This window comes from Astatotilapia calliptera, chromosome 14 (genome assembly GCF_900246225.1).
Source record: "Astatotilapia calliptera chromosome 14, fAstCal1.2, whole genome shotgun sequence".
NCBI classification, from domain to species: Eukaryota; Metazoa; Chordata; class Actinopteri; order Cichliformes; family Cichlidae; genus Astatotilapia; species Astatotilapia calliptera.
In genome coordinates, this window is record NC_039315.1 from 15,896,122 (window position 1) to 15,913,945 (window position 17,824).

Genomic DNA, 17,824 nt, shown 5'->3' on the forward strand with positions numbered 1-17,824 from the left:
CCACGCACTGCAGGCAGTATATCTCAATGCATGGTGATACATTACACTAATACATGCAGCATGCTCATCCTGATTAAATATTTAATTCACCCCGCGGAGACTTCAGTAAATAATTCTGTGCATAATCTGTCACATTAATGAAGACAAAGAAGAAAAAAGGCAAGTAACTCAAAGTAAATTTTATTTGTATTTAACATTCCACATCACTGAGAACAAAGACTTCTCTGCTTTTGTCAACAGCTGGCTGAGGACGGTACAAAAAGAGCAGCCACTTTAATAAATGCATCGACTTTGACTTCATCGGCTTTCTGTGAGGCGGTTTCAGATGGACGTGTCACACAGGAGGTGTTTAAAATGTTCCTTGGTTTAATGTTTTCATATTAAAAAAAGAAGCCAAACTGTGGGAGGAGGTTGTGAAGCGAGGAGGATACAAACTGCAGGTATTGCTTAGTAGTAGATACAAATGTCTCCGTGCTGAGAGGAAGTGTTCAGAAAGGGAAACGGAGAGGGAGAGCATGCAGAAGTGGAGAAACTGGAGTTAGTTATTTGACAAGACTGTCTTTACAAGGAGAAATTAAACCAATTAACTGTATTTAGTGACTGGAGCCCTTTTCAGACATCCTTCACCTGAACACGGCAGCCTTCTGCATCACATTCATCACAGCAGGTCGAATGATGCAGTCGCTTTAGAAAGGACAGGCAGGCACATGGCCCTTCTGCATCTTTGTGGTGTTCGCCTCACTAAAGCCTGAACCACAGAAACCTGCACACGATCAAAAATTCGTTTCTAAGTTTAGGAAATATTTAGAGATTCTTCTCTTACTTAATTCTGCTTTAAAAGAAAAGCAGGAATCTGAATGTTGAGCTTGTGTGTAAGGGGAAGCACCATGCAGCACACATACAGAGATTCCACTCTTAGTCACTGTAGCCAAGTGTGAGTACACACCTTTAGTGTTTGAGGCTACAGGTGCCAGGCATCACAATTGTTCTCAGAAAGCAGCAGTGTGACCTTCAAGTGTGAATAAAACAATCCATGTCTGAAAAGGGCTGAAGGTGTCACAGGATCAAAACCAGAGAACATCCAGGTGCAGATTTGTGTGTTGGTTTATTAGCCAGCAGTCATTTCTTCATGTTTCCATGTTGTATGTAGGCTGTTGTTGGATAGTATGTGCTCGAAACCGATGTACTGCTGTCCAGCCATCCGCTCAGTATCTGTAGTATGGACTCCGCGATCGAGACCGCGACCTCCTGGAAAAAAGAAAAGACTCCAGTATAAAGAGCAGCGTAACAAACAAAGATATGACTGCTGTGCTTTAGTGTGAGATTAAAAATTTGTTTCTAATCTGGTGAAGATCATCTTATCAGCTCCATCAAGGCGCGTAAGCGTCAGTTGTTTGGTCGTTAGCAGTATTACAAACCAACTACCCGAATGACTTTCATAGAAAGTCAGTGAAGAGGTGTCTGCACCTCAGTCAGTGGGGTTTGGAAATATCCAAAGTTTTAGAAACCAATTCAAATTGTGAATTTTAGCACAAAGTTCTTTTATTCATTTAAAATAAGCATTCATGTCCATGTAGTTTAGCCCCAGTTCTTCTTTTTTACAAACATCCCTGAAGTAAACAAGCCCTAGACATCAATAACACATTACATCAGGCCGTACAATGTTCATCCAAAATCATTCATCAGCCTTCACTTCAGACCTAAACTGATCATCTAAACACAAGTTATAAACATAAAGTACACTTCCTGAGCACTTTATTAGAAACACTTTTAAACCTGCTCATTCAAGCAGGCACTCAATCGGCCACTGACGTGGTGGCAGTGAAGTGTGTAACATGTTACAGGTCAGGAGCAGGTAATGAGGAAACAGCTGTTCTCAGGGACTGTGGCATGACTGTTGGTGCCACAGAGGCTGATTTGAATATTTCTCACAGTGCTGATTACTAGTGGCACTAAAGTTAAAAAAAAAACCACACACACACACAGACAGACACACACACACACACACACACACACACACACACACACACACACACACACACACACACACACACACACACACACCTGTGGACAGATGAGGGAGATCCAATGAGAAAGGTCAGATAACCACAAAAAGGAGCTCAACAGACTGAGCACGTGACCCACGTCTATGTATGAAGGTTACAGACGGACAGCACGTTTGTCCAATACACAGAAATTATGTAATGCTGTTGAGATGAAAGGACTAGAACCCCCAGTGTTGGCAGAAAGATGTGGAATCCACTGACAGATGCTGTTTGGAGAGTAAAGGGAGCCCTGAGCTGAGTATTAAATGGTAAAAACGGACTGGTGCTTAAATGGTGCTTTTCTACTCAGTTACACACTTTATAACCAGAGGGAGTCAGGAATCGATCCACTCACTTTCCAACTGGTAGACGAGCTTATAGTGTTCCTAATAAAGTGCTCTGTGGATGTACACATGTGGCTGTAGAGAAACTACCTGAAAAGGTATTGACCTCTTTGCATTTAGTCTGACTTTTCAACACTAATCTGTACTCTAATTTGCAACTGATGAGAAGACAAATAGCTTAACTACGGTGTCTGCAGGCCTGGTGATGAGCCTTTGAGACAGTGTGTGTGTGTGTGTGTGTGTGTGTGTGTGTGTGTGTGTGTGTGTGTGTGTGTGTGTGTGTGTGTGTGTGTGTGTGTGAGAGAGAGAGAGAGAGAGAGAGAGAGAGAGAGAGAGACAGAGAGAAAGAAAAAAAAAGAAGACATAATTCATTCTGCTTCATTGTGGCTGTGCAGATTCTTGTGGCTTCTCACATACCTTTTGTATGAGTTGCATTCTCGGCCTGAGGGACAGAGGACAGAGCCGTGATGAAAAACAACTGCATGCCAGAACATCTTAAAGCCCATAAAACTGGCAGAGCAGAAACTGATGGCAGCAAATCAGAGCCTGAGCTGATTAAATATTTTGGTTACTTCTGTGCGAGTATGCAAGGCTGCAGAACAAACACTGCATGTTCATTAAGCCACATTCTAATTACACAGGAGCCATGTTGCTGCTGTCAATCAAAAACCTAAAGCCTTACCATATTTGGAAGGAGAAGGCGAGTGGCTCTGTCGCCCATATTGTCTTTCCCATTCGTCCCTTTCTTTCTCACGGCGCTCGCGCTCCCTAAACGCAGAGCGCCAGGGTCAGAAAGTTGCGACACACAAATACCAAACGGTCCAGCTAGGCACACAAACACGGACTTACTTCATGCGTATCTTGCGTGCCATGGCTCGCAGTTCGCCTTCTCGCTCCTGTAAAGTAAACAACCAGCAATAAGAGGAAATAGGTGGACAAAGACGCTTCTGTCTTACTAAACCTCAGACATGCTCTCACACACACACACACACACACACACACACACACACACACACACACACACACACACACACACCTGTCGTTTGTGTTCCTGCTGCTGGATCTTCACCTGAGCGGCTTTCTTATCCGCCTTGGCTGCAGATTAGGCAAAAGAAAGATCTTTATCATCTTTTTCACTTTGCATAATATGAGAAAATCTTCAACAGTTTCAAGTTGTGCACAGTGCTGATTCTTAATTCGCACATTAACCACAAACACATGCGATCTGCTCGGCTGCACTCACACTGCTTGTTGAGAGCCTTCTGCATTTTCAGCTTCAGCCGTTCCTGTGGGGTCATCTTGGGCTGCAGGTGACACAAATGTGTTAGTACAGCTTTCCATGGCCGGAAAAAAAAAAGAAAAGAAAAAAAAAAAAGAAGTGTGTGTGTCAGTGTGCACGCATGTGTTAGAGAGAGGGGGAGGTACCGGGGCTATTGTACAAATTCAATACCATCACCTTTACGAACAGTAGCTGGTGGAGATAAAAAGGGTGACAGATTACAAGTGATTGAAAACATTTTGTGTGTTGGAACAACAGACACAGGCTCTGTGTGTGTGTGTAGACAGACTGCTGCTTTAGCTTGCAACTGCTGTGGGACAGTTTAGAGACAGGCCAGGATCAAAACAACATGAACACAAATATATAGTTTAAAAAAAAACAAAACAAAACAAAAAAAAACCAGTTGCAAGAAAAAGTTTGTGGACACTTTGGAATTACTATGATTTTTGCACTGATTGGTTTCAAAATGAAGATCAATCTTTATGCATTTAAAATTTTAAAACAACCTGGGTAATCACTGAGTACAGGTAGGGAAGAGTACTTCCAAAGTTCATTGGAATCAGGCGTTCCAATTGATAAGGTGAGACTGAAGTTTGGGTCGTCTCCAAATCGAGGAAACTGAGAACTGCCGGTTATCTCTCTGCAAAAATAGCATCAGGAATATAGAGTATAGTCCTGGGGAAAACACCCAAGGGTAACAACAAAATCCCTGGACTCCCTAGACATAAGGTTAATTGTGACCCCACAGGAAACCACAACTCTGCAAACTCTACACCCCAAAAAACCAGAACACCATCCTGTGAAGCACGGTGGAGGCACAATTAGGCTTTAGGCTGACTTGTTACCCCAGGTTTTGGACACCTCGCGATTGTTAGGAGAGCAACAAATTACGAAGCATTTTACTGGAAAATGTAAACCCACAAGGAGAGGACTGGTAATCCAAGAACAGAATGAACCAAAGACAAAGAAAATTCAAGGTTTGGATGAGCCAAGGCAGAATCGTCCTGACCTTAATCCATCTGGGGAGGGCTGTTTGAGGGCATTTTCACACCTAAAGTTAGTTTACCCTGGTCCAAATCAGTTGACGAGTTTTGTTTATTTACACACAGAAAACTCCAATCAAACCAAAAAAAAGATGTGAGAACATTCAATCTGCTTATTGGCCACATGTGTCTAAGATGGGAAGAAAATGCTGTGCTCTGGAGCAGCAGATAACTCAGAGTTTATTCCTAACATTCATGTTTATATGGGTAATATTTTACAGTTTGTGTACTGAGCACGGCTGCATTACTCCGCTACATCCCAGAAAGCAAAGCACACCTGGCTACGGGAAGACGTTTAGCTCAAATTTGCATCTGGTCCCACAAACTACTCTGGAGTTGATCTGGATCGAGACCTCCATCTCCAAAGGGACTCAATGTGGTTGTTTTGTCCACACCTGGAGTGTGATTACCATGTTCACACCTGGACAAAGGAACAACGCCAATGGGGAAACAAACGTCGCAGAAATACTGACGAACTCAAACAGTTATGTAGAGAGGAACAGGCCCAGACTCTCAGTGTTGTCTCATAAGCAGCGATGACAAACACATGAAGGATTATTGCAGTTGAAAATTCAAATATTGAAATGAATGATTGCTCAATGTGTTCAAGAAAGGCATTAACTGTTTAAGAAATCAGACCCCATGAGTAAGTAATGCAGAAATCATAATTCTCATGGTAACCCAAAGATTTTCTTGCAACTGTACGAACACTGCCAGAGAGAAGAAAGAAAAACAAGGACTGGAGGAGGAGAGAGGGTCAGAAAGTGAAACAAGAGCAAGTTCAGGTCCGGTGAGTTTAAAAAGTTGGCCAGTGGCGTTTTGTCACGACACACCCTTCGCTGGGCTGTTCAAATCTGGCCAGGCAAGAAAAACTGCAGGTCACAAGCTGCAGGCAACAGACGAGCTGATAACAAATGTACACTATTTGACTGTGTGACAGTTGGGATGTATTCAAACCTCGTCCTCTCTTCCAGGAAAAGAGTGAGAAGAAAAGTCGTCCATGACAGAAATACATTTCACAAAACAGTTTCGATGACTTATTCTTAAAGGAAACTGCTCAAAAATTTAGGAAGTCTGCTTATTTGCTCAATTGTTGTTTTGATCTTTGTGTCCATTTGTACTTTCGAAAGTGTCCGACTATTTCTTTAATCAATATGTTCGTCATTCACGTGTTCATTACTGATTTATAGATTGTCATAAGAGGAAGAAGTGATCTTCTTCATCTCAAGACCTTTGATGTGTCACAGTGTGTTTATTTTAGACTAAAGACAGATGCATAAAGATAACTGCACACATGCATCCACCACCAAGTTTAAAATCATCATCAAGACTTCAGAGGACGTATAAAAGTTCACTTCATAAAGAAATGGCAGCATTAACTTAGACATCTGGCAAGAATACTGTAGTGTAATTTGCAGGGCGTGTCCACTTTAGGGGGAGGGGGATAAGAATAAAATAACTGTTCTCTGTGGGCAACAATGGCTTCTACATCCCAGTGTGGTGGACAACCAAGTCAGCCTGTCAGGGATGAGGGAGGCGTAGGCTTTAGCAAGAAACCCAGCTAGATCAAATTCTTACTGACTTTGGCAGCTCCCGTCTCTTTACCACCCGAAGTGTCAGGCCTGGAGAGAGGAGAAGAAGAAGAAGACAGAAAAACACATCACGATGAGGTGAAGATGGCATATTTATATATGCATACTGACTTTCTAACAGGTGTAACGCTGAAGGGTGAGGATGGCTTTTAAATGTGAAAAGCAATAAAGAACAGGTGTTAAATTGTTCTGGCTTCGTGACACTGAAACTGACTGTTTTAAGACTCTTATTTATGGACTTATTTATTGTTCACTGGTGCAGCACAGGCCTAGTCAGGTGCCTTAAGTCTGAAAAGTGATGATGGTAAATAGAGACATGTCAGCCCTAAAGCAATAAAGTACTACTTATATTTCCACTTTATAGCACAGCTCATCTCCAAACCTTTTGTCTTGTGTGTCATTAAACTCAAGAACACTTGCTGTTCAGCTTTTGATTAGCCAATCTAATGAGTTATGAGTCGAAAGTGTGCTTTTCCTGAGACAAAACCATTCTTAAAGAGCGGGGAAAATTACAAAGTTTGATAAAAAACAGTAAAAGGATGAAAACTGTTGGTGGTTTTTAATCAAGCAGCCTGAAATGTACGTGTCTATTTTGCCTAAAAATACACCTTTTAGACGAACATCTGCTAAAATGTGGGGCAAGGCCCCCTGGTGGACGAACAATATATAGCAGTCAGGCCACAAAAGGTCAGTCACAGTGACTAAAGTCTTTATAAACAAGTTTAAATAACCAGGAAATATTTAAATGACAGCTGATGAAGTGTAGAGATTTCTCTTGTCTTTTAAATGGATCTCGCTCCTGTTCTCATTATTTTGCGAGGAAAAAATTAAACTGGAGAGATGGTAATGAAGAATTATGCTCCATTAAGAAATCATCAGAAGCCCAAAATGAATCTGTGATGACACAAGGCTAGAGACACTTAGTCTTATTTATGTGTGATTAAGGGTTTGGATGATCGGCAGAATATTTCCAGATTTCTGACAAGGCCAGGGAGCTTTCATTTTGGATATTAAAGACACCGCTCTTTCTATAATATTGATTATTTACATTTTCACACTCTGTTAAAGTGTTTTAGGGTCTTCTTACTTTCTTAACTTGTCAGAGATGGCAATGGTAGCAGGCTGGGCCCCTCTGTGGGCAGGGGATGGGCTACGGCGAGGACGGCTAGGGGTTCGTGAGGGACTGTGGCTGCCGCTGTCACCACGACGATGTCCTCCACTGCTCCAACCCCCTCTCCTCGAGTTGCCGCCCTGACGTGAGCTCGAGCGGGACCTGATAGAAAGACAAAAGGGCTTCAACTACAGAATTCTGTTAGGCAGCTCATGTAGCACTGCTTACAGATTAAGCTAACCTTGTTCTTCTACGTGCCGAGTATCGTCTCCTATCCCTGTCTCTGTCCCTATCCCTGTCTCGATCCCGGTCTCGTTCTCGCTCTCTGTCCCTCTCACGTTCTCTGTCTCTGTCGTTGGAGCGTGACCGGTCACGTCTCCTCCACGATCCTCCGTTCCCTCCTCTACCTCGGGAGTAGGACCTAGAGCGCCGCCTTGACCGCGAGCGACTCCGGGATCGACGCCCATCTCTTCCCCCGCGTCCTCGTCGGGGTCGGCGTGAATGTGACGATGAGCGAGAGGAGGACCGAGAGGAAGAGTGCGAGGAGGAAGAAGGGGAGTGGCTGCTGGATGACCTTCGTCTCCTGAATAAACAGAGACAGCGTTTCAGTATAAATACAGGCTAGCACCTAGCCTATCATTACATCATATTTTCCGCTTTTAAATGTAATATGTTGTTTAATTTATAGAAAAATTTTGATAACAGATTTCAGCTTTGAAAAATACCCAATCAGATTTTTCTTTATGCGCATGCACACTTCAATAGTTCCTTTTTGATAGTTGGTGATTATTTGGTCAGATACTCTGAAAGCTGATCCACCTTTCTGACCACAAAAACAATCGATATTCTTTCTGCACGAACAGCTGCGGTCATTTTAATTAACAGTGACTGCAAGAAGAAAAACCAGGAGGAGGGAAAGTTACCGACCGGGAGCCCCTGCTATGACCTGCAGAGTGCTGCGAGTTGGAAGGGGCGTGGCCAGAGTGAGGAGCAGCTGTTTGCGGTGCTGCCGCGGCTTCCTCGTCACTGCCGCCGAAGCTGGTGATGAAGGTGATCTTCTCTGGACCGGGAGTACGTGAGCGTGAGCGTGACTCAGAGCTGGACTCTGACTCTGGCCTGAAAGTGATCAGAATTTTTTTTAGTTAAGACACACAGAGGCAGACAACCAATCAGAAAAGTGGGAAGGACAAATCAAGTGGGTGAACTCACCGTTTATAAGGATCATATGTTGGACTGTCTCTCCTGGCGTAGCTGCAAGAGGAAATGGCGAGTTAACATAACCACGTTCTGAGGTACGGTGAAGTTCATTACGGAAAAATAACGCAAATTTACCTCGGAGGGCTGATTTGTCTTCCTTTTAGCCTCTTCTCTCTAAACTCCCTCCTCTGTCTACGAGAGCGGCGGCCCTGAGACGATCAAGCAAACAAACATTATAAAACCTGTGAACACAACCCACACAAACACTTCCCTCAGCAGATTTAGTCTTACAGAGTACATGGCCTTCTCCGCCTCCAGAGCTTTGGCATGTTTGATGGCCTCCACTTCTTCCTTGTCTTTTCTCAACATCCTGACAAATGGGTAGCACAATCACAGCATTACAAAAACCACAAAAATAATTATTTAAACACAGAAGCGCATCAACGTGAAGAAAAGAAAACCAACGATCCTCAGTGTAACAGCATGAGATACATGCGTTCGTGTCGGAGCCACGGCTCAGTGTACTCATTACGGTTTATGCTTTAACGTCAGATGCTCACGTTAAACATTGCCATGGTTTCAAACAATAACAAGAGTGGCTGTACGAACAATGGCTCAGGCTTAAATTGTTCTTATTCCCCAACTTCAGAAAGTGTTTTTTTTTACCCCCCCCCCGGGAGAGCAGCTAGTTTATTTGGGCTGCACAAAAGCCAATTAAGACGACACTAAAAATGAAAAAGCTCATTTTGCACTGTGAACCATACAAAGCTACTCCACTGGAGTCCAAGAATACAAACATGTTGCTCAAAGTTCGCCTTTACTCTACAGAACTTATTTTGAAAGAGATCCTCTAAATAGTCAATCAATTTAAAAGCAAACAAAAAAAAATACCTTTTTTTACTGTGTGTATTTTTACAGTATCTGCTGAACTTAAAACACTGCAGAAGCTTGTAATTAAAATGAATATAACCCAAATACATCAACTTTGAGGTCAAGGATATTACAGTTAACAAAATTAAACCACAAAAAAAAAAAAAAACAAACATTAAAAAAACAAAACGACTACATTAGAAAAAATATTTCAGTTAACTGAAAAAATTATAATAAAATAAAAACCAGACTTCTGAAAATAGTTAGTTGATAAAATGTATCACAACTTCCCTAAAGATTCAGACATGTTTACTAAGAATTTGGTCTAAAACACTGAGTCAACTGAACTTTCAAAAAGTTCTGTTTTCACAATAATACCTAAAATTCTTTTCCTAAATCTCACCTCTGAGATCTGCCGTTTATACAATTATACTTAAAAAGACTAAAAACTTAAACAGAATTAAAACCTAAAAAAAAAAAAAAAAAAAAAAAAAAACACAGGAAAAAACCCAACAACAAAAGAACCCTGAATTTAAAAACAAAAAGCTATATTAACTTTACTTTGATCAAGACACTACTTAAAATTTCAAGAACCACTGACATCATGATGTCATTAATGACATGTTACCTGACAAAGTCTCCTTCAGCCATTCCATATGGCGTTGCCATTTTGTTCAGGTCCATCACCTGCTCCTGGTTCAGCTCATCAACATCAACCTCCACATCTGAAAGCACACACACAGACACATCATTTTTTTAACAAGTCGATTTCTTACCCAAGCATTAAACAGGAACACTGACCTGAGATCAGATCGTCGGCTCACAGCATTTAAAACACAATTATCACATAACCAAGAAAAACCTGCAACCGGGCAGAAAAGATGAGCAGTTCCAGCTGAGTGGATCACGTTTATAAAGACAAACTTCTCCAGGTACAGTGTAAGATAACTAGTGTTATTTCTCAATAACTAGCGTTTCACACGCTGTTAAATTGCTTGGTTCAACAGCATTAATTTCTCATTGGGATGTGACATTTCTCCTTCGCTGAAGCCCATTTTGAGGGTTAGTCTGAAGCTAATCCTGGTCCAGCTACACAGATGTGTATCTGGCCATTTGAACCCTGCACTGCATTAAATGATGTCACAAATCCAGCTCGCACAGTCAAATTGACAATTTCAGATTTTAGTCTCTTCTGAGAAACGTTCTGTGGAATAACTCTCGCACATCCAAGAGACGAAAAGCTGATCAAACACATTCTCTGTGGACAGCTGTACCTCTAAATGTTTTATTTGGTCATCTCCTGAATTTTATTTCCCTAACACATAGATTACTCCAGTGAAACACGCTCACCGATATCTGGAATGCCTTCGTCATCTTCGGATTCGCTGTTTTCTGAATTGTCTTCCTCCTTGTCTGACTGGGGCTCAGGCTCTGCTACAGTGCTGTCCTCATACGTGTAACCAATGGTGGCCTTCTTCTCAGCCAGTCTGCACAACACAAGGAAAGATTTATAAACACAACTTAAAATACTGGATTTCACAGTGGAAATAAAGAAATCACTTTAAAATTTAGTTCATACTTTTTCTTCTCATCCTCATTTGGTTTGGGCAGACCACCATAGAGCTCATCCAGGTAGATCTGGTATAAACACTGCTCCTCAGAGACTGCAGGAGGACAGGAGGGATTTAAAGAGCACAACACAACTGCAAAATATACCCACTGAGAGCAGGTCAACACACTGCCATGGTCACATTAAGAATACAGGTGCAACACTATTAAGTGCATTACATAGTCATGTAGATTTTGTGTGTTAACACTCACTGTTGGCAAAGTCATTCTGTACAAGGCCTCTGTAGCGCTCATAGTTACACTTTCTCTCCTCCATCTCCTGCTCTGGAGTGCTGCATGAGACAAAGAAGATTGTTGGTCACATTAAACACCTCACTGAACGCCTAAATCTCACCACACCAAACTGGTTTGTCTCCTCACCAAGCATGAAAGATGACTAAAAATACAATCTCACAGATGACCTGTTCAATTACTGAGCAGCAGGTGTTTTATCACAGAGTAAGAACCAGAAGTCTTACTAAAAAGCTACTCTACAGTTATTACCACAAGTTTCAATGCACCAGCACAAACAGTCAGTGAAGTAATCGGCATTACAACACATAAAGATGGAAACAGACAGTTGTGCTATGACCAGCGTTTTTAAATTTTATTTTGTTTTTAATTCTTTAATTCTATTCAGTTTTCCATCACTTTACAGAATCGCTTGGTATTTTTTAGATTAGTTTTAACTTTATAGAAAGGTTCAGTTTTAGTTTAGTTTTTAATTTTAGTCTTTTAAATTATTATAATGTAATAGGAGGGGTATTTATCAGAGAAAGTTTTAAGAGTAGTCACCCGGTCATCCCAGCAACCATCTTCAACAAAGTCTCCTCATGGGTGGTGTTTTGAGAAATCAATGGACTGACTGTGCCTGTGGTTAGAAAACAGTGAACCTGTAAAACTAACCACAGCTATGATCAGCATTTGAGGATTGTGCTGACACCTTATTTCAGGTGTTCAGTCAATCCTGCAGCTGGCAGCTTCACACCACTGTCCAAAGACATACACATAATGTCAACTGCTCTCGTACTGAGCAGGATTACTGCTACAACCACACATCATCAGCAGGGAAACACCAAAATGTTTTACAACGGCCTAAAAATCAGTTCACTTTCCTATTAGCAGGTCAACAATCCAGCACCTACTGACCACAGTCTTAAAACCCAGGAAATCCGGAGGACCATGAGGACCCATTTTAATGGGTCTGTTTGACCTGCTCCCCTCAGGCAGGAGGCTCCGGTCCATTCGCACCAGAACCTCTCGCCATAAGAACAGTTTCTTCCCCTCTGCTGTCGGACACATGAACAATAACCGTATGACTGTTCCCACCACTAACACATGACCCTACGCTGTGTTCACTGCATCATTCCATGTTTGGCACTGATCACCACCTGCACTCATGTATATATCATGTATATATCTATCCACTTAGCACTTTTAATTCTTATTCTTATTTTTATATTTTTATGACAGTATGTTTGCACTGAAGCACCGCAGCAATTTCCTAATGTTGTAAACCTGCTCAACATTTGGCAATAAAACCCTTTCTGATTCTGATTCTAATAATCTGTATTCATACTAGGAATCAAGGTCATGCAAGCTGTTGCTCTTCTGCTCCACAGGTGGTTTCTGTCCTCCCTGAGCTCACCTTAGGACACCTGCATTACAGTTTGGACAGATGTACTGCCCCAGTCAAAGCCCCCACCTGCCACTGTCTTAGGAGCGGGTCACCAGAAGCACTAAAGCTGTGCTTGAAGAGTCATAAATCTACTACTACAGACTACTGCAGCAGGTGTTTTGGCTTTATTATTATAGAAATTGTAATATAAGTAATTAAATTAGCCTATTTTTTTCTTAAAACAAACAAACAAACAAAAAAGGGGTCACCATCTCTTTTGACCACTAAAGTCAGATCAGCTCAACCTCATATAAGAGCAAATGTTTCCACAAAATTTAAAAAAAAAAACCCCAAAACAAAACAAAAAAATAACTGAAAACATATGAATGAACTATCTTTACTGTTGAATATATAACAATCTGTACTGCATATGTACAACAATCTATGGTGAATGTGTGAATCTCCTCACAACTGTCCAATGTAGAATCATACAACAAAAAAGTAAATAAATAACCGTAAAATGTTCACACAATGTGGGTTCCATGTTAAAAATGTGACTTTAAGTACTTTCAGACTTACGATGTGGTGAGCAGAGGTGGAGTGTAGGTGGGGATGTAGTCCAGGTGAGCCCTTACATCAAACCTGTCAATCATGTTGTTGGCATCTCCTTGCCAAGGCATCCTTCAGACAACAAAAATGAGGCAACATGTGATCATAAGCTCTGCGGTGTGGCTCATCTCTTATTATGTGTGGATTTTGTGATTTTCCTCACATGTTTGCAGGGCTCTCTGCAGCCAGTGCCACAGCTGGATCCAGGTGGATCTTGTAGGCTCGACCATGAACTTGAAGAAACTGAGCAGGATCTTTTTTCTGTCAAAAGAAAATGAAACTGTCAGAATGCAATGCATTGACTAATATCTAAAAACTACAAAATGTTACACTGCACAGCACTTTAATTAAACTGAAACCAACAACCATGGAAATTAACTTCTAAAACTTCACACTTTTTTAAAACAGTAACTGGTTCATTGATGCAATGAGGATAACTGAAAGCTGTGCCAACTATATGCATATGTTTTTAAAAATACCACAAAGTTTGGATCCACTTAACTGTGTATAAATTTGCTCAAATCTTTCCTTTTTTTTTTTTTTTTTTAAAAATCCTGCAGTAAGAGTGTTCAGGCCAGACCTGCTCACTCCTACCCGGTGGTACACTGTGGCAATGCTACATGATAAAGTTTCTTACTATTTTCTCGTAGTACTCTCGCCGGCGCTCGCCTCGCCGTTTGTAGTCTACCATCATGCCACGGAGCTTGCGCTCATGTTTGCGGGCCTCCTGCCACATGACGGCTCCGCTAGGGGTGGGGGCGCGGCGGGGCACGGCTGCTGCTCAGGGCAAACAAGCAAGAATCATGGAAGACAGGGGAAAGTGAGATTAAGGGGTGTTAGGGGCAAGATTAAAAATAAATAAATAAATATTGGACTTGATAAACAGAGCACTTCAAGAGCTCTGAACTCCACGTTATTTCCTTGATATACAGACAGAAAGTATCTCTTACATATTACAGTTGATATCTCTGATCAGAACCAACTACAGAGTGCAACCAGCACATCTGCAAACACACTATCAACACTCAAGACTCACGAAGATTCACAGTTTTAACCTTCACACTAAACACAGGCAATGCAATCGTTACCTAGATTCCTTGTTAAACACTTGACAACCAAAATCACGCACTGACGTCTAAACTTCTAACAAGACAACAGGCACATAGTCTGAGATTAAAAGGCCATGAATACACAAATTATTTGTAGTCTGTCTATTCATAAGTAAACTGAGGCATATTGGTCACTTCCTATAACTGAAGTTGTGACACGTCACATTAGAGATGTGAGGGAAATTCAGTGTAACGAAAAACCAAAAATGTATACGTTTGAAATTAATTTGCATCAGTGTCTACACTTCCAGTGCATTTCTCGGAGTGTTTGACGAAACTCATATCCGCACTAATAACAAGATTATATATTTCTATGGCAGATTCCTAGTCCTCATTTGGCTAAAACAGGGACATTAATGAAATAACAAACAAGCAAATACAGCAAATATACTCCGATTTATATTTTTAAAAATAAATAAAATGCATTTCACTGGAAAAAAATAAACACCTAAAATATGATTTTGGTACATCACATAAATTACAGTGAATCAAGGTGTCACCTCTGCATCTCCCACCACTAAACGTACTTTTAATTTACAGCAGTAGCTAAACAGTCTTAAGCTAAAAAGCTAACCTAGTTTTCTATCCAGTATTAACGTAGTTAAAACGGTTACATTACAACGCTGTTTGTCCTAAAAATTGTTATTTTAACCCGTCTACGCCCCACTTTCAGCGTTCAGATTCAGCCGGGTGCTAAAAAAGTCTGTGTTATCAAAGTGATGTAGGAGTTTGTTAGCATACACACGGGCCTGACTGCGCATGCAGCCCGGGCCTTTTTAATGCTATCTAGCATCACAACTAGCCTAGCTTAGCTGATCTGCAAATGCGTTGGGAACAATAGTCAAAAAGCAGCTACGAAACACTGAAATCTACACACACGTACAGGGCATTCAGCGCGGTCTAAATTCTCACAGTGTACCTGTTTTACTAATCGCCAACACACACTCGGGTTGTTTTCAGTTGGCCAAAAGCGACGTTAGCAGAGTGGAGCGTAACCACACGCCTCCTTAGCGTATATATAACAGGCTGCAGTACCGGCTCTGGCCTGTGAGGGCGCTGCGGGGGAGGCGTGTGTATGTAACATTAATGGGAAGATACTTTTGAAAAAAAAAAACCTCCTTATAATAAAACACAGTAAACAATAATCACCATCAATACTTCTACCTTCACAGCAGAGGAGATTCTATACAAAGCATCACAAATGGTTGTGAACAGGCTGATCCGAAGGGCCAGCTCTGTTCTAGGATGCCCTCTGGACCCAGTGGAGGTGGTGAGTGACAGGAGAATGGCGGCTAAGCTGTCATCACTGTTGGACAACATCTCCCACCCCATGCAGCAGACTGTGACAACACTGAGCAGCTCCTTCAGTGGGAGACTGCGGCACCCACGGTGTGGGACGGAGAGATTTCGCAGGTCTTTCCTCCCCACTGCTGTCAGACTCCACAATAAAGACTAACTGATCAAACACACACATCCACACATGTGCAATAACACTAAGTGCAATAATCTTTTCTGGCATCGTTGTATTTTTACTCAGTTGTATATAGCATTTGTATTCTATTTTTATCTTATTGTATATTTTTTCTACTGTATATAATATTTTATTGTATTCTATTCTGTACAGTTGTGTACTGTGTTTATTCTTATTGTATTCTAATTTTTGCTTCATAACTTTTGCACTGTCCACTTCCTGCTGTGACAAAACAAATTTCCCACGTGTGGGACTAATAAAGGTTATCTTATCTTATCTTATCTTAAATAAAATAAAAAACAAACAAACATTTTGACAGCTTTCTTCTTCTTTTTAAATTTACAGATGGTTTTAATACAATGCTCGGTGTCCTTTTGAAAAATTATGAATAAATATTTAGATTGATTAAATTGGGTTTTTTAGATATAGTTTATACTTTGCTATGATAGTTAAAAGTTTGAATAAATGTAGTTCTTTTTATTGCTGAAACTGAACAGTACCTTATTCCAGCACAAAGATTAGTCTTTCCAAAAAGCCTTCCTTAAACTTTAACAGGGTAATATATGTGTTTTATTTTGAACGAAAGTTTATTTACATTATCTGTTGGCTTCATAATGAAAGTTACATAATAACTCAGTATGAAAAACGGATCAGTGGTTTTTAAGGTTGTGCACCGTATTTGGCCACAAGATGTCCCTGTAAGACAGGAGAGATGCACATTTGAAGTTATCACAGTTAAACAGAGATACTTTCAAGGAACTGGCAAACTGTGTGTGAAAACATTTGTGGTAATCCAGCTAAAAATAATTAAATTTATCTTTTTTTTCTACAAAGTATTATGCCCCTGTACCAGTCTATGACTACTTTATGTGCACCAGGACATGCATTAATGCTGCTCTAGTGAGAGTCACTCAGTGTTTAAGCCATATATTTTCTTGTATTTGTGGATTTGTCAAACTCTCCTGAATCCCTGTCAGAAATACAAACCCAGGTGCCCTTGGGTCAGTGCATCAGCTGCACATGTGGATGGGCACTAAAATAAATCCTTAAAGGGAATCTGTTATATTCATTTTAACTACCACATTTTTCTGTATAAATCAACTCTTCTGGAGTTGCTGATTTTCATACATACATACACACACATTGCATACATTAAAAAACCAAGGCATGCACTAGACAGCTGAACTTTACATCATGTATCTATATTGTTATCTTTCCCTGTTATGTATATTTACTCATTGTGTGTCTGCCTGTGTTTTAAGCTGAAAGCTAACACACATCATTTTGTTATGTGACTACAAAATGATCATAAAGAATCTTCAACTCCTCTTATTTATCTCATGCTGATATTTGTCGCAGAGTCAGAACGGAGCTGAAAGTGTCAGACCTGGATATGACTGAGTTTAAGACCATTTTAAAGGAATTAGAGAATAACTCTTTTAGTCAGTGTGACTGCTTTTAATGTTTTGCATATTTGAATATCAGTCATATTTGTTCCTTTACTTGTTATATTATTTTGTGCCTGAACAGGTCTCTCCTTAGAAGGAGATTTTAATCTCAATGAGACTTTTACCTGGATGAATAAATTATATACAATACCTTTTATTTATAAAAGTATATTCTATCTCTCCAATGTGCTGTAATCACACAGCTCCTTAGAAAAGTAACTTGGATCCATCTGGGAGGGATCAGACTAGAGATGCTACTGCTCCGCATGGAAAGGAGGTTTGCGAGCATGTCTCACCGGGAGGAGGCTGGAGGCAGACCCCGAACGCACCAGAGAGATTATATCACTACAGTTTAAATTACTGTAATGCTTTATTTGCTGGATTATCCAAACGATCAGGATGACTTCAGCTTATTCAGAGTCCTTTCATCTGAAATCTGAACATATCATCACAGTACTGAAGTCAAAACAGGATCACTTC

At 40.8% G+C, this 17,824-nt stretch overlaps 1 protein-coding gene across 2 annotated transcripts; it reads right to left on the bottom strand.

Moving 5' to 3' along the window:
* Positions 1 to 161: 161 nt before the first annotated feature.
* clasrp (CLK4-associating serine/arginine rich protein) lies at positions 162 to 15,456 on the bottom strand. 2 transcript variants are annotated; one of them, XM_026191637.1, is made up of 21 exons: positions 15,345 to 15,454; positions 13,954 to 14,093; positions 13,480 to 13,577; positions 13,287 to 13,388; positions 11,303 to 11,382; positions 11,061 to 11,145; positions 10,832 to 10,968; positions 10,110 to 10,206; positions 8,903 to 8,981; positions 8,747 to 8,820; positions 8,624 to 8,665; positions 8,342 to 8,530; positions 7,656 to 7,997; positions 7,391 to 7,576; positions 6,294 to 6,333; positions 3,633 to 3,693; positions 3,426 to 3,484; positions 3,239 to 3,285; positions 3,072 to 3,157; positions 2,807 to 2,831; positions 162 to 1,248 (listed from the first exon to the last, which is right to left on the bottom strand). In XM_026191637.1, exons 2-21 carry the CDS (start codon positions 14,050 to 14,052, stop codon positions 1,206 to 1,208), a joined length of 1,971 nt encoding a protein of 656 aa, XP_026047422.1. In that variant the 5' UTR covers positions 14,053 to 14,093; positions 15,345 to 15,454; the 3' UTR covers positions 162 to 1,205. The 2 variants fall into 2 exon arrangements, with proteins under 2 accessions (XP_026047422.1, XP_026047423.1); XM_026191638.1 differs by lacking the exons at positions 162 to 1,248; positions 2,807 to 2,831; positions 3,072 to 3,157 and having other exon boundaries at positions 6,290 to 6,333; positions 15,309 to 15,456.
* Between the last annotated feature and the right edge of the window lie 2,368 nt (positions 15,457 to 17,824).